The following is a 17,567-nucleotide window of genomic DNA, read 5'->3' as shown; positions in this document are numbered from 1 at the left end:
TGTCTCATGCAGTGCAACACATCTCCTTCGCATGGAGTTGATCAGGTTGTCAATTGTGGCCTGTGGAATGTTGGTCCACTCCTCTTCAATGGCTGTGCGAAGTTGCTGGATATTGGCAGGAACTGGTACATGCTGTCATATACGCCGGTCCAGAGCATCCCAAACATGCTCAATGGGTGACATGTCCGGTGAGTATGCCGGCCATGCAAGAACTGGGACATTTTCAGCTTCCAAGAATTGTGTACAGATCCTTGCAACATGGGGCCGTGCATTATCCTGCTGCAACATGAGGTGATGTTCTTGGATGTATGGCACAACAATGGGCCTCAGGATCTCGTCACGGTATCTCTGTGCATTCAAAATGCCATCAATAAAATGCACCTGTGTTCTTCGTCCATAACAGACGCCTGCCTATACCATAACCCCACCGCCACCATGGGCCACTCGATCCACAACATTGAGATCAGAAAACCGCTCACCCACACGACGCCACACACGCTGTCTGCCATCTACCCTGAACAGTGTGAACCGGGATTCATCCGTGAAGAGAACACCTCTCCAACGTGCCAAACGCCAGCGAATGTGAGCATTTTCCCACTCAAGTCGGTTACGACGATAAACTGGAGTCAGGTCGAGACCCCGATGAGGACGACGAGCATGCAGATGAGCTTCCCTGAGACGGTTTCTGACAGTTTGTGCAGAAATTCTTTGGTTATGCAAACCGATTGTTTCAGCAGCTGTCTGAGTGGCTGGTCTCAGACGATCCTGGAGGTGAACATGCTGGATGTGGAGGTCCTGGGCTGGTGTGGTTACACGTGGTCTGCGGTTGTGAGGCTGGTTGGATGTACTGCCAAATTCTCTGAAACGCCTTTGGAGACGGCTTATGGTAGAGAAATGAACATTCAATACACGAGCAACAGCTCTGGTTGACATTCCTGCTGTCAGCATGCCAATTGCATGCTCCCTCAAATCTTGCGACATCTGTGGCATTGTGCTGTGTGATAAAACTGCACCTTTCAGAGTGGCCTTTTATGTGGGCAGTCTAAGGTACACCTGTGCACTAATCATGGTGTCTAATCAGCATCTTGATATGGCACACCTGTGAGGTGGGATGGATTATCTCAGCAAAGGACAAATGCTCACTATCACAGATTTAGACTGGTTTGTGAACAATATTTGAGGGAAATAGTGATATTGTGTATGTGGAAAAAGTTTTAGATCTTTGAGTTCATCTCATACAAAATGGGAGCAAAACCAAAAGTGTTGCGTTTATATTTTTGTTGAGTGTAAGAGGTGTCATTTTATTTAAAGCGGCAATTTGTTTTGAAGTTATTAATTCCGAGCGGACTCTGTCTCAGCACAGAGCCACGCAGTGTTTAGAGCTGTGACAACGGAACGGAGGACGATTCTCGTTTGTTGACTGCAACAAGACAAGAGTCCCAGTTAGTGACTTTAATCCACACAAAAGTGACTCATGATATTTTAATAGCTTTCAGAGGGGTTAAGAAGCAGACTTACCGCTTCTGAAGAGCAGCAAATCAAAGAGCCACAAGCCATTGAATCGAAGCATTGCTTTGATTCATGCTTCAAACTGGAGTCGCTCTGCAGAAACGGTTGATTACAGTCGCTATATTGAAAATAAGCGTAACGGTCCAAAATTATAGCGTAACGGGCTGTAACGCAAGTTTGCGCTAGCTAGAACCCTGACATATACGAGGTCTGTTAGAAAAGTATCCGACCTTTTTATTTTTTTCAAAAACTATATGGATTTGAATCATGTGCGCTTGCATCAGACAAGCTTGAACCTTCGTGCGTATGCGTGAGTTTTTTCACGCCTGTCGGTTGCGTCATTCGCCTGTGGGCAGGCTTTGAGTGAGCACTGGTCCACCGTCCTCGTCGGATTTTTATTGTCAGGGAAATGGCTGAGAGGCTGCCGCTTTGCTCCATGAAATTTTTTTCAGAAACTGTTAGAGACAGCCAGTTGGAAACCATTCGAAAGATTCAGATGGATTTCAGTGAAGATTCTGTCGGTATCACACGGATTAAGGACCATTAAAAAACTGGATTAAAAACGGCCCCCGGCGGCGGAGGGCGTACCGCGCCCCGAGCGGCCATCGACAGGCTGGAACGAGCAGATCACTTCCAAATCTAAGGCTCTGTTGATGCAGGACGTCGTGTGACTAGCAGAGAAGTTTCAGAAGAGGTTGGGATCAGCACTTTATCGGCACATTCCACTGTTAAAGGAGATTTTGTAATGAAAGACGTGCGGACGGATTTGCGCGTTGGGAGGCAGCCGCTCATGGCGCGGAACAAACAACACCTCCGTGTTGGAAGTCCCACAGGACAAGTTGGAACATGCCCAGCTGTTAAACAATTTCTCGGATACTCACTTGACTGAAAAGCCACCAAAAGCCGTCTGAATCTTACGAATGGTTTCCAACACAGAGGTGTTTTTTTGTTGAGCGGTTTTTTTTTTTGTTGTTGTTGAGCGGCTCCGGGCCGACGCGCGAAATCCTCTGCACATCTTTCATTACAAAATCTCCTGTAACAGTGGAATGTGCCGCAAAAGTGCTATGTCCAGCTCTCTTGCCATTTCTGTGGTAGTCAGACGATGTCCCGCATCAACACAGCGTTCAGTTTAGAAATGATCTGGTCGTTCCAGCCTGTCGATGGCCGCTCGGTGCGCCGCGCGCCCTCTGCCGCTGTGGGCCGTCTTTAAAAAGGTTTTAACACTCCTTAATCCGTGTGACGCCGACAGAATCTTCACCGAAATCCATCTGAATCTTTCGAATGGTTTCCAACTGGCTGTCTCTAACAGTTTCTGAAAAAAATTTCATGGAACAAAGCGGCAGCCTCTCAGCCATTTCCCTGACAATAAAAATCCGACGAGGGGGGTGGACCAGTGCTCACTCAAAGCCTGCCCACAGGCGAATGACGCAACCGATAGGCGTGAAAAAACTCACGCATGCGCACGAAGGTTCAAGCTTGTCTGATGCAAGCGCACATGATTCAAATCCATATAGTTTTTGAAAAAAATAAAAAGGTCGGATAGTTTTCTCACAGACCTCGTACACACACACACACACGCACACAGTGCATCCAGAAAGTATTCACAGCGCTTCCTTTTTCCACACTTTGGTATATTACAGCCATATTCCAAAATACAAGAAATTCATGATTTTTTTAGATTTTTTGCAACTTTATTAAAAATAAAAAAAGCAAAGAAATCACATGTACATGAGTATTCACAGCCTTCACCATTAAGCTCAAAATTGAGCTTAAGTGCCTCCTGTTTCCACTGATCATCCTTGATATGTTTCTACAGCTTAATTGTAGTCCACCTGGGTAAATTCAGTTGATTGGACATGATTTGGAAAGGCACACACCTGTCTACATATAAGGTCCCACAGTTGACAGTGCATGTCAGAGCACAAACCAAGAATGAAGTCAAACGAATTGTCTGTCAACCCCTGAGACAGGATTGTCTCGAGGCACAAATCTGGGGAAGGGTACAGAAACATTTCTGTTGTTTTGAAGGTCCCAATGAGCACAGTGGCCTCCATCATCCATAAATGGATCTGATCAATCGGGACTCTTCCTAGAGCTGGCTGCCCAACTAAACTGAGAGATCAGGGGAGAAGGGCCTTAGTGAGGGAGGTGACCAAGAATCCAATGGTCACTCTGTCAGAGCTCCAGCATTCCTCTGTGGAGAGACAAGAACCTTCCAGAAGGACAACCATCTCTGCAGCAATACACCAATCAGGCCTTTATGGTAGAGTGGCCAGACTGAAGCCACTCCTTAGTAAAAGGAACATGGCAGTCCACCTGGAGTTTGCCAAAAGGCACCTGAAGGACTCTCAGGCCATGAGAAACAAAATTCTCTGGTCTGATGAGACAAAGATTGAACTCTTTGGCGTAAATTCAATAAAATGTTTTCATGTTGTCATTATGGGGTGTTGTGAGTAGAAGTTTGAGGGAAAAATAAATTTATTCCATTCTGGAATAAGGCTGTAACATAACATGTGGTAAAGTGAAGCACTGTGAATTTCAGACAGATAGCATTTTTTTTTTCCTGTATTGGCAGTTCTTACTTATACTTTTCCATTATAATTATTATTATCTTGAGCAAAAAAAAAATGTCTTCATGAAAGGATCTTAAAGCTCCATGAGATTTCACTTCATTCCACCACTTATGATATCCTGTCTTCAATAAAAATCAAAAAGATATGGATGGTCACATAAAATCTGCTCCTCCTTTGTAGGTTTGCAGAGGTAATTCCAGTTTGGTCATTTACAAAATATCCAATTTCAAATCTGTGACTTTCACTTAATTCCACTTCTATTTCTAACTGACTGAATCACACTTAATAGCAGCAACCCACAATTCTCCACATTAATCAAATTTGCAATTGATACGCATGGACATAAAACTCAATTTTGGGATTTTTGAGATACAACACAGATGGTGAGTTAATTTACAGATTATAACATAGTAAGGACAAACAAAGTGAATGTGAATCAAAGGTACTTCAAGGGTGGAACATATGTTGAGATCCCAGCTGACTTTTGCTTTGTCTGCAATCAACTTGTGATGAATTGAACACATTTTTACCAACACTTCCACGAACCATTTACCCTGAAAGGTCATTTAGAGCCACAGTTAAAAATCATACGCGCTGAAGAATGTTATTTTACGACTCAGCTGTGAAGTATTTCAGACGGTTTTTTACCTTTAAAATGCAGACACCATCGCAGTCATAAAGTGAAGCTGCTGCTGGCGTCAGTGTGCGTTTGTTTTATCAACAAGCTGCGCATTCCCTCAACGTCAAGACTCGGACACTGATTACAAACCCAACATTAAGAGCAAAAAAATGAACTCATATGAAGACACACGAGCTGTTCTGTAAATGCTCCATCCGCCCAAAGAGCCTCTCCTCTCCCCACCTTCACCGCTCCTTCTCCCAAACACAGCGGGGCCCTCAGAGCAACGCGGCGCCCACAAAACAAAGTTACTCGTGTTCGTCGTTGTTTTTAACCTTAATAAGGCAGCAACTGCATCGTATTCGAGTGAAAATTCATGACTTACCCCGTCTCCACTACGGTCACCTCCTCCTCCTCTGCACTCCGCTCTCGTTTCGCCTCCCTCCGTCTGCTCCGTCTGGCTTCTCGCTTTTCTCCTCCCTCCCAGAAGCCTCTGCTCTCCAGAACCGGGAGACGCCGCTCCGGAAGCAAACGCTCCTCGGCGATTTTAGGAAATATAAACAAAAACAAAGCAAAGGAAGGAAAACCTGTAACAACAACAACAATAATAAATAATCCTTAGTGATTTTTGTTTTGAATTCAATGAAATATTCACCAATGGAAAATGAATCTAAATCAAGGGAAGGAAGCAACAACAACAATAATAATAATAACAATAATAATAATAATAATAATGTAAAAGTACCTAAACCGCTTATTATCTCAATTGTATCAATAAATATTTATGAATGACATAAATGCTATAAATGTTTGACTAGGTATTCCCTTTATTAGTAGGCTACAATCAATTATTAGCTAAATTTCCTTTATCTAATAATTGATTGTAGCCTACTAATTTGTAGTTAAATCAAATCAAATCAATTTTATTTATATAGCGCCAAATCACAACAAACAGTTGCCCCAAGGCGCTTTATACTGTAAGGCAAGGCCATACAATAATTAAGGAAAAACCCCAACGGTCAAAACGACCCCCTGTGAGCAAGCACTTGGCGACAGTGGGAAGGAAAAACTCCCTTGTAACAGGAAGAAACCTCCAGCAGAACCAGGCTCAGGGAGGGGCAGTCTTCTGCTGGGACTGGTTGGGGCTGAGGGAGAGAACCAGGAAAAAGACATGCTGTGGAGGGGAGCAGAGATCAATCACCAGTGATTAAATGCAGAGTGGTGCATACAGAGCAAAAAGAGAAAGAAACACTCAGTGCATCATGGGAACCCCCCAGCAGTCTACATCTATAGCAGCATAACTAAGGGATGGTTCAGGGTCACCTGATCCAGCCCTAACTATAAGCTTTAGCAAAAAGGAAAGTTTTAAGCCTACGTAATCTTAAAAGTAGAGAGGGTGTCTGTCTCCCTGATCTGAATTGGGAGCTGGTTCCAGAGGAGAGGAGCCTGAAAGCTGAAGGCTCTGCCTCCCATTCTACTCTTACAAACCCTAGGAACTACAAGTAAGCCTGCAGTCTGAGAGCGAAGCGCTCTATTGGGGTGATATGGTACTAAGAGGTCCCTAAGATAAGATGGGACCTGATTATTCAAAACCTTATAAGTAAGAAGAAGAATTTTAAAATCTATTCTAGAATTAACAGGAAGCCAATGAAGAGAGGCCAAGATGGGTGAGATATGCTCTCTCCTTCTAGTCCCTGTCAGTACTCTAGCTGCAGCATTTTGAACTAACTGAAGGCTTTTCAGGGAAGTTTTAGGACAACCTGATAATAATGAATTACAATAGTCCAGCCTAGAGGAAATAAATGCATAAATAAGTTTTTCAGCATCACTCTGAGACAAGACCTTTCTAATTTTAGAGATATTGAGCAAATGCAAAAAAGCAGTCCTACATATTTGTTTAATATGTGCATTGAATGACATATCCTGATCAAAAATGACTCCAAGATTTCTCACAGTATTACTAGAGGTCAGGGTAATGCCATCCAGAGTAAGGATCTGGTTAGACACCATGTTTCTAAGATTTGTGGGCCAAGTACAATAACTTCAGTTTTATCTGAGTTTAAAAGCAGGAAATTAGAGGTCATCCATGTCTTTATGTCTGTAAGACAATCCTGCAGTTTAGCTAATTGGTGTGTGTCCTCTGGCTTCATGGATAGATAAAGCTGGGTATCATCTGCATAACAATGAAAATTTAAGCAATGCTGTCTAATAATACTGCCTAAGGGAAGCATGTATAAAGTGAATAAAATTGGTCCTAGCACAGAACCTTGTGGAACTCCATAATTAACCTTAGTCTGTGAAGAAGATTCCCCATTTACATGAACAAATTGTAATCTATTAGATAAATATGATTCAAACCACTGCAGTGCAGTGCCTTTAATACCTATGGAATGCTCTAATCTCTGTAATAAAATTTTATGGTCAACAGTATCAAAAGCAGCACTGAGGTCTAACAGAACAAGCACAGAGATGAGTCCACTGTCTGAGGCCATAAGAAGATCATTTGTAACCTTCACTAATGCTGTTTCTGTACTATGATGAATTCTAAACCCTGACTGAAACTCTTCAAATAGACCATTCCTCTGCAGATGATCAGTTAGCTGTTTTACAACTACCCTTTCAAGAATTTTTGAGAGAAAAGGAAGGTTGGAGATTGGCCTATAATTAGCTAAGATAGCTGGGTCAAGTGATGGCTTTTTAAGAAATGGTTTAATTACTGCCACCTTAAAAGCCTGTGGTACATAGCCAACTAACAAAGATAGATTGATCATATTTAAGATCGAAGCATTAAATAATGGTAGGGCTTCCTTGAGCAGCCTGGTAGGAATGGGGTCTAATAGACATGTTGATGGTTTGGAGGAATTAACTAATGAAAATAACTCAGACAGAACAATCGGAACAAAGTTAATTAAAAGAAAAACACCTGAGTTGCATTCAATATGGTTTTTGCAATCCTTTTCTTCTTTTGTGATCTGTAGCCACTGTTCTTGTATTTTTGTGTCACCTAATAATTGATGAGATTCTTTAATGGAGTGAATGATGCATCATCTCTCTCTCTCACTCTCTCACAGACAGACAGACAGACAGACAGACAGACAGACAGACAGACAGACAGATAGATAGATAGATAGATAGATAGATAGATAGATAGATAGATAGATAGATAGATAGATAGATAGATAGAGTGCACCCAGAAAGTATTCACAGCACTTCACTTTTTAAACATTTTATGTTACAGCCTTTTCCTAAATTGATTAAATTCACTATTCCCCTCAAAATGCTACACATAGTACCCCATAATAACAACATGAAAAAGTAAAAAAATAAAAAATAATTGGGCAAATTTATTAAAAGTTAAAAACTAAGCTATACCATGTACGAGTACATAAGTATTCACACCCTTTGCTCAATACTTTGTTGATGCATCCTCAGCAGCAATTACAGTCTCAAGTCTCCTTAAATATGATGCCACAAGCTTGGTGCCTTTCCAAATCATGTCCAATCAACTGATTTTACCCCAGGTAGACTAAAATTAAGCTCAAGAAAGACCTCAAGGATGATCATTGGAAACGAGATGCACCTGAGCTCAATTTTTAGCTTCAGCTTTAGGCTGTGAATACTTAAGTACATGTGATTTCTTAGTTTTTTTTTTTTATTATTTTTAATACATTTGCAAAAATCATCTCACAAAACCTTTTCACTTTGTCATTATGGGGTATTGTGTGTAGAATTTTGAGGAAAAAAATGAATTTTGTCCATTTTGGAATAAGGCTGTAACATATAGATAGACACAAGTCAAGATATAGGCTGTAGGTTAAAATGAAACTGCCTTAAAGTATTAGCAATTTTATTTTGGTAAATTCATTTTCATAACAGCCTAAAAATAATTTAAAGTAATTGCATAGAAATCTAAAAAAAAAGCTATATTTTCATCAAATATTTTTCACCATTGCATATGTGGTCATATTATGTAGTCTGCACATGAAAAACAACAGCAACAAATTGTCATTTACAATAGCTGAAATGATCTCCTCAGTAGCTGAAGATGAAGATATCCTCACAATGGTTCCAGTTTGGACTTGACTTGGAAAGGCTCACTAGACATGAGGACAAGTAACTTTTTTATTATTGCTTACAGATGTAAAAAAAAAATGCTGACATGGGAAAAAACAGCTGGAGTCAGGATTATTCTTTAAGGTTGATATCAGTAGTTGCAAATTAAATACAATAATACATAAATAAATAAATACACTGGCAGTCCGGTGCTATCTTTTATATCAGGTTTATATCAGGTTTTAAATGTAACATAAAATATGAAAATACAAACAATACACACGAGAATCTTACAGAAAATATCACAACTGTGTGAACAGCCTCACAGATAATGTAACTATAAGCAAAGGCGTAGTGATCAAATGCTGACACCTGGTGGCTAAATATCTTCCCGGTATGATCAAAATATCGTTACAGAATGGGAAATTAACAATTAAAAATGTTTTCTTCAGAAACTCATATAATTTTCTGGGACTATTCTCTCACAGTTGTGTTTTGTTTTGGTTCTAAACTAGTGGGTCATTTGAATATTTTATGCTCTAAAAAGTCAAACAAATAATTATGTTATGTATGTTCCCTGTTATGTATAATTGTATATGTTGCTGCTTACCAATATTCTGGGTCAGCCTTTTATAACATCTCAAAGAAACCAAATCAATAATGCACATTTTTGTGATACGGCACGGGTCACCCTCCGCGTTCAACGGCTGTTATTCCAAACCGATAGTGGGCGCTGTGGCAAAATGTGTAAGGTGTTTTCCAATCGGTTGACGGCCAATCAGCTGCGCTCTGTCTGCAGTTTGAACTAAAGTAGCAGCGCGTCCGGGTTTGTGTAAAAAACAAAAAAAAAACAAAACAACAATCTGAGTTTACAGACAGTTATTCAGGATATATTGTTTATGGATAAAAATTGAGTGAATGCCATAGGTGGATGTGCGTATATTGTTTTGACGAGGTTAACAACTAAACGTGCTATCTGCTCTTTTTTTTTTAGCTAATGCTAACTGTCAGAAGGACAAAGCTTTTGTCGTCACAGTTGTTCAGTATTTTAATTTTTTGTCAACATTTGTTTTAATCACTGTAACAGGTACTACTGCACACATGAAGTCAGTAAAGCCGTTATATCTTAAGACCTACGGTAAGCATAGGCGAAAACTGTCTGCATGGATTTCACCTGAAAACCGAAAGCAGATTTTTGAGACCGACCCTTCTTCAGAGAGCGACATCCTCATTTCTGAACCCAGAAAATCTGAAAGGACGAGGTAGGTGGATTCCAGTACATTTAGGAATCTGCATCTGGAATGGCAGCTAAATATTCAGTGTTCTCCAAAAACAGATTTTTATTTTGCCCCTGCAGACAAAGGTTTGACAACACATCTCCCCCTAAACTTTTTGGTGGACACATGGGACATCGACTCCCACAAAATGATGTAATCTGGACGCCATTTTGAGTGTGTGTAACCTGGGCACCTTGGGTATATATATATATATATATATATATATACAAGTGTAAAGGAGATGGTTTCAGGTTCAACTACAGGCAGGACTCCGTCTGGATTTACCTGATAAACGGGTTCAAAGAAACAAGAAAAGACTGCAAGGGGAGAAGCCAGCGTGCTGGAAAAAGTACAGACCTCCACCTGGATCAGTCCAGTCATTCTTGTCCAGTTGATGGTATGCCAATCTCACCGCCAAGTGCGCATTTGAATGGCGCCCTAATGCTTCCCTTCCCTTCCCATCTGAGCTTCTTAAAAGGCCCGGCTGTTTTGTGACCTCACTGCACTCTCCCACGATGGATAGCTACAGCGGCGACAAACCTGGATGCTACTACAACCGCTCTGTCAAATTTTTCTACGATAATTAGAGAATATATATATATGTATATATGGCTTTATTTTGACTCAAAACGTGACCCTGTGGATAAAATCAAGTGTACGCTTTCTTTTTCTATGATGTTTAATGGCAGCCAGCATCCTTATTGTTGCATTGCTTCCACCTTCTGCATCAGTCTGTTATAGCATTACTAAATCCTCTCAATGAGTAGTGTATTTAAAAAGCTAACACTTCCCCCTCTCTCTTAACCTTACGGCTAAAATACTTCCTACAGAAACTTCTTTCAGGCTTTACAGTTAATTTCCTTCAGTTTTTGCTCTTTAATAGATAAACCATTCAAAAATGATGAGATGTAGATTGTAAAATAAAATATTTTGAGGCTAAATTAAGGCACTGTGCTAAATACTGTACAGGTATATTAATTGATTATGACTTTTATTATTTATAATACGTAAATGTCACGGACATGAACAAGCAAAGCTCTTAAGCATCTCACCATGTCATTTCCGGTTTGCGGCTTCGTCTACCATCGGTTTCCAGCTTTTTATGACAATGTTGTCCGGTTTGTGATTCTCCCCCCCACTGGGCAGATTTTTTTTGTGACATTTTTGGATTGTTTTGTGCCATTTCCAGTTTGTGTCTTCGTCTACCATAGGAGCGAGTTTCACGCCGCTATGCGGCGCTTTTGGTCATATTCACATGCTCTTCTAAGTCCCTGTTGGTAAATGATATAATAATTGATCAACATATTGATTTATTCTGCCTAACAGAAACCTGGTTACAGCAGGATGAATATGTTAGTTTAAATGAGTCAACACCCCCGAGTCACACTAACTGTCAGAATGCTCGTAGCACGGGCCGGGGCGGAGGATTAGCAGCAATCTTCCATTCCAGCTTATTAATTAATCAAAAACCCAGACAGAGCTTTAATTCATTTGAAAGCTTGTCTCTTAGTCTTGTCCATCCAAATTGGAAGTCCCAAAAACCAGTTTTATTTGTTATTATCTATCGTCCACCTGGTCGTTACTGTGAGTTTCTCTGTGAATTTTCAGACCTTTTGTCTGACTTAGTGCTTAGCTCAGATAAGATAATTATAGTGGGCGATTTTAACATCCACACAGATGCTGAGAATGACAGCCTCAACACTGCATTTAATCTATTATTAGACTCTATTGGCTTTGCTCAAAAAGTAAATGAGTCCACCCACCTCTTTAATCATATCTTAGATCTTGTTCTGACTTATGGTATGGAAATAGAAGACTTAACAGTATTCCCTGAAAACTCCCTTCTGTCTGATCATTTCTTAATAACATTTACATTTACTCTGATGGACTACCCAGCAGTAGGGAATAAGTTTCATTACACTAGAAGTCTTTCAGAAAGCGCTGTAACTAGGTTTAAGGATATGATTCCTTCTTTATGTTCTCTAATGCCATATAACAACACAGTGCAGAGTAGCTACCTAAACTCTGTAAGGGAGATAGAGTATCTCGTCAATAGTTTTACATCCTCATTGAAGACAACTTTGGATGCTGTAGCTCCTCTGAAAAAGAGAGCTTTAAATCAGAAGTGTCTGACTCCGTGGTATAACTCACAAACTCGTAGCTTAAAGCAGATAACCCGTAAGTTGGAGAGGAAATGGCGTCTCACTAATTTAGAAGATCTTCACTTAGCCTGGAAAAAGAGTCTGTTGCTCTATAAAAAAAGCCCTCCGTAAAGCTAGGACATCTTTCTACTCATCACTAATTGAAGAAAATAAGAACAACCCCAGGTTTCTTTTCAGCACTGTAGCCAGGCTGACAGAGTCAGAGCTCTATTGAGCTGAGTATTCCATTAACTTTAACTAGTAATGACTTCATGACTTTCTTTGCTAACAAAATTTTAACTATTAGAGAAAAAATTACTCATAACCATCCCAAAGACGTATCGTTATCTTTGGCTGCTTTCAGTGATGCCGGTATTTGGTTAGACTCTTTCTCTCCGATTGTTCTGTCTGAGTTATTTTCATTAGTTACTTCATCCAAACCATCAACATGTTTATTAGACCCCATTCCTACCAGGCTGCTCAAGGAAGCCCTACCATTATTTAATGCTTCGATCTTAAATATGATCAATCTATCTTTGTTAGTTGGCTATGTACCACAGGCTTTTAAGGTGGCAGTAATTAAACCATTACTTAAAAAGCCTTCACTTGACCCAGCTATCTTAGCTAATTATAGGCCAATCTCCAACCTTCCTTTTCTCTCAAAAATTCTTGAAAGGGTAGTTGTAAAACAGCTAACTGATCATCTGCAGAGGAATGGTCTATTTGAAGAGTTTCAGTCAGGATTTAGAATTCATCATAGTACAGAAACAGCATTAGTGAAGGTTACAAATGATCTTCTTATGGCCTCGGACAGTGGACTCATCTCTGTGCTTGTTCTGTTAGACCTCAGTGCTGCTTTTGATACTGTTGACCATAAAATTTTATTACAGAGATTAGAGCATGCCATAGGTATTAAAGGCACTGCGCTGCGGTGGTTTGAATCATATTTGTCTAATAGATTACAATTTGTTCATGTAAATGGGGAATCTTCTTCACAGACTAAAGTTAATTATGGAGTTCCACAAGGTTCTGTGCTAGGACCAATTTTATTCACTTTATATATGCTTCCCTTAGGCAGTATTATTAGACGGTATTGCTTAAATTTTCATTGTTACGCAGATGATACCCAGCTTTATCTATCCATGAAGCCAGAGGACACACACCAATTAGCTAAACTGCAGGATTGTCTTACAGACATAAAGACATGGATGACCTCTAATTTCCTGCTTTTAAACTCAGATAAAACTGAAGTTATTGTACTTGGCCCCACAAATCTTAGAAACATGGTGTCTAACCAGATCCTTACTCTGGATGGCATTACCCTGACCTCTAGTAATACTGTGAGAAATCTTGGAGTCATTTTTGATCAGGATATGTCATTCAAAGCGCATATTAAACAAATATGTAGGACTGCTTTTTTGCATTTACGCAATATCTCTAAAATTAGAAAGGTCTTGTCTCAGAGTGATGCTGAAAAACTAATTCATGCATTTATTTCCTCTAGGCTGGACTATTGTAATTCATTATTATCAGGTTGTCCTAAAAGTTCCCTAAAAAGCCTTCAGTTAATTCAAAATGCTGCAGCTAGAGTACTGACGGGGACTGGAAGGAGAGAGCATATCTCACCCATATTGGCCTCTCTTCATTGGCTTCCTGTTAATTCTAGAATAGAATTTAAAATTCTTCTTCTTACTTATAAGGTTTTGAATAATCAGGTCCCGTCTTATCTTAGGGACCTCGTAGTACCATATCACCCCAATAGAGCGCTTCGCTCTCAGATTGCAGGCTTACTTGTAGTTCCTAGGGTTTGTAAGAGTAGAATGGGAGGCAGAGCCTTCAGCTTTCAGGCTCCTCTCCTGTGGAACCAGCTCCCAATTCAGATCAGGGAGACAGACACCCTCTCTACTTTTAAGATTAGGCTTAAAACTTTCCTTTTTGCTAAAGCTTATAGTTAGGGCTGGATCAGGTGACCCTGAACCATCCCTTAGTTATGCTGCTATAGACGTAGACTGCTGGGGGGTTCCCATGATGCACTGTTTCTTTCTCTTTTTGCTCTGTATGCACCACTCTGCATTTAATCATTAGTGATCGATCTCTGCTCCCCTCCACAGCATGTCTTTTTCCTGGTTCTCTCCCTCAGCCCCAACCAGTCCCAGCAGAGGACTGCCCCTCCCTGAGCCTGGTTCTGCTGGAGGTTTCTTCCTGTTAAAAGGGAGTTTTTCCTTCCCACTGTAGCCAAGTGCTTGCTCACAGGGGGTCGTTTTGACCGTTGGGGTTTTACATAATTATTGTATGGCCTTGCCTTACAATATAAAGCGCCTTGGGGCAACTGTTTGTTGTGATTTGGCGCTATATAAAAAAAATTGATTGATTGATTGATATTAGAACTGCTGGCATTTGAAAGTGCTGCATTCTGGTGATGGCATGTCACAACACTTAATTTAGAATTCATTTGGTCTGGTGGTGGTATTTGGCATGTGGTATTTATCTGGTGATGGTCTTTTTTTATTAATTTTTTTAGCTCCCAATTTTCTATAGGAATACAAACTTCCTATGCCTATTGCACTAGTGTTGCGAAATTACAGCTCATCTTAATGAAGAGAGCATATTTATCTTGGGGAAAATTCCAAAGTGAAATATTGTCTTTTCCTTCATCGTCGTCATGCAGGCTAACTACAGGAGGAAGCACATGTGAGCACGTGTGATATTTTGAGATTACCTGTGACCCGTTTTACGTTAACATCCATAAGGTTTCTTGTAAATCAATTTCAAATCTACCAAATGTTGGTCATAGCATCTGATCCCATGAATATCTCTCCCTTGGGTTGAAATTAATTGTTTCCAGACAGCATGAATTCTGATCATGTTGGCAATATCATATTAGCAATCCCTTGTCTAAATGCTAAAGAATAAAATTATAGTGGTGCCAAAGGAAATTATTTGTATGACTTAAAGCTTAAAAACAATCAAACAAAAAAACAATGGCACTATACCTTTCAGAAAATTCCTTGGTATTCTGGGGTGGAAGTCAGTTATTGTGAATGGAATCCAGTACTCTTTTCTTTATAACTACATTTGGTAAGGGATTTTAACAACTGTTCTTATGCATTGAAATAGAATATTTATCACTATGATTGCTTCAGAATCAGACTTCAAGCTTTCAGTTTGCCTCTGTTATCAGCCAGTTAATGGCTGTAACATTGTTATGAATAACCAAAGTCTACAACCACAGTTTCAGCCTCACAAACCTCCCCGGTTCCATTTGCATGGGTGCAAACACTATGGTATAATCAATATATTATTGGATCAGGTGAAGTGGTGAATCCAAAGGTGAGAATTCATACTTCCACAACTGGTCACTTGGTGAAAACACGTTTGGGCTGTAAGCTGTTCTATTGAAATCAGCTGGTTGCTTCCATCAGCCAGCTGATAGCTATCATTGCCTGGTACGATGAGATTTATACACCAAGCTGACCTGAAATGAACCATTGTACATTAAATTGACTTTATTGAAGAGTCTGGCCCATTTGAAAGGTGACTAAATTACATGTATTTGTACTGAGTTCGCGATGTTTTCACTGACCAAAAATGGCCACCAGAGGGTGTTGGGGTAATGCCCCACCTCGAGAATAATGTGCATATTTATTTTCAGAATCCCCTCAGTCATCACTGGTTGTTCTCAGGGTGCATGTACACCCACTATTTATTTGGAGGTTTGATTCCAGACCCCCTTGTGAAGAAAGCAAATAAGGCCTGGGCCACAAATTAGCAGACCTGAATAAGGCGTTGTACTGTGTCTGTCTTAACAAGCTGCTGTCCAACAAAAGGTCATGTTGGTCATCAAAATTTTATATCTTTTTTTTAAAATGACAGTTTGTCTTCAACAACACAGATGTCTGGCATGCAACAGGAGTTACTTAATAGCAAACAGATTGTGCAAATGGTGAGAGTGTTTCATGGAAGGAAAAGATTTGCAACACAAAATATATATTAGAGGATGGAGATTTAATCGATCAGAGTCAAAATCTATTGAACGTCAGAAGCTCTGACTGCTAAATTTAATTGACATGAACAGCAACTGTTTAATGTGTCATCATGTTGCTGATAGTTGACCTCCCGTTAGATGATAATAATATTAATTATTATTATTATTATTATATGGTGATTATCTGTGTCAAATCATGTCCAAAATGTAATTCCTCCACAGAAAATTGTGTTTGAGGGAAATCTATAGTTTGAGTTCTGCAGAAAATGATTGCCATCCAAATTCATTAATATTTGGCAATATTAAAAAAAAAAAAAAAATCTCTATTCCTAATACTGGTGGGGAAACAGTGCTGGTTTTGTAGGGATGAAAATCTAGAACCAGTTCCAGTTGAGAAGCTGTTCCAAATTTTTAAATCCATCGGAGTTGTATGCATCAGATTTTGTGTATTCCTGTTTTCACTGGCATCACATTTTCAGATTCTGCGTTGCAAGATCATGTGTTGTTTTCAGATGTAACATCATGACATCAAACTGTGTCACGCAACCAGGAAAACAGTCGAAAACATCTGTAGGCCTTCATTTTTCCACGCAGAAAATTAAAAAAAAAGATAGGCAGGCAGAATCAATAATGGTATTGATATTTATAAAATCCATAATGAGTAAAGGCAGAAAGACTAAGTTGACTGTTTTAGGTTGTTTTTTTGATAATGAACCAAAACGACAAATAGCCAGATGGCAGTGACTGCAGTTGTTATAACTACTTGTTTTTCCTGCTGCAGACAAAAGAAGCTTTTAACTTCAAGTAGTAAATCAGAGCGTCTTGCCAAGAAAAAAGCCATGGGTTGTTTGATGCTCAGCAGTGATGAGGAAAATGCCTTCTCCCCACCACCTTCCCATTCTCAGTTCACTCAACCAAGCAGGGTAACCAGGTCAGTGTACCAATTCTGGCTATTTTTCATCGTCAGGTGTTCAGTTTTGTTTTTGTCTCACACACACACACACACACACACACCCCACCCAAGTTAAAATAATTATTTCTTAAAATTAATTTATTGGAAATTAATTTATTTAAGTTCATGTTCACTGTTAAGTGAGAAAAGGGGATGTGGCTCATACAAGTGAACCTGGATAGAAAGAAGAATTTAAATGTGCATCAGTCTTTCACACCAAACATCTTTCTACATTTCTCTTGTACACTTTAACAGTATGTTCCAAAATCCACGCTGTGCATGTTTGTATTTGGTGCATTTATGTACTTTGATGATGGCTTAAATGGGTGATCAGTGGTAAATAATAATAATAATAATAATGCATGGGCAGATTCCCATGATAATAATAATAATAATAATAATAATGCATGGGCAAATTCCCAGGATTCTCACTTGTTGTGTTTGTATTTTAACTAACT

General features: G+C 39.7%; 2 protein-coding genes across 7 annotated transcripts in view; one reads left to right on the top strand and one right to left on the bottom strand.

Annotated features, from left to right (window-relative positions):
- The window catches only part of apbb2b (amyloid beta (A4) precursor protein-binding, family B, member 2b), a 149,644-nt gene extending 144,446 nt beyond the window's left edge, over window positions 1–5,198 (bottom strand). For 5 of the 6 annotated variants that reach the window (XM_034189203.1, XM_034189206.1, XM_034189207.1 and 2 more), the window contains exon 1: window positions 5,087–5,198. The gene's annotated coding sequence lies outside the window, so the exon portion shown is untranslated. Of the gene's footprint in view, window positions 1–4,730; window positions 4,945–5,086 lie in introns of those variants that run through there. The other variant, XM_034189204.1, reaches the window with a different exon arrangement.
- A 4,414-nt stretch (window positions 5,199–9,612) lies between these two features.
- The window catches only part of haspin (histone H3 associated protein kinase), a 32,914-nt gene continuing 24,959 nt past the window's right edge, over window positions 9,613–17,567 (top strand). The window contains exons 1-2 of the mRNA XM_034189200.1: window positions 9,613–10,016; window positions 16,939–17,088. Of these exons, the coding sequence (XP_034045091.1) occupies window positions 9,856–10,016; window positions 16,939–17,088 (311 nt within the window). The 5' untranslated portion in view covers window positions 9,613–9,855. The remainder of the gene's footprint in view (window positions 10,017–16,938; window positions 17,089–17,567) is intronic.

The sequence above is a fragment of the Thalassophryne amazonica genome, chromosome 15 (genome assembly GCF_902500255.1).
Source record: "Thalassophryne amazonica chromosome 15, fThaAma1.1, whole genome shotgun sequence".
Lineage (NCBI taxonomy): Eukaryota > Metazoa > Chordata > Actinopteri > Batrachoidiformes > Batrachoididae > Thalassophryne > Thalassophryne amazonica.
This window is presented reverse-complemented; position numbering and strand designations above follow the sequence as displayed.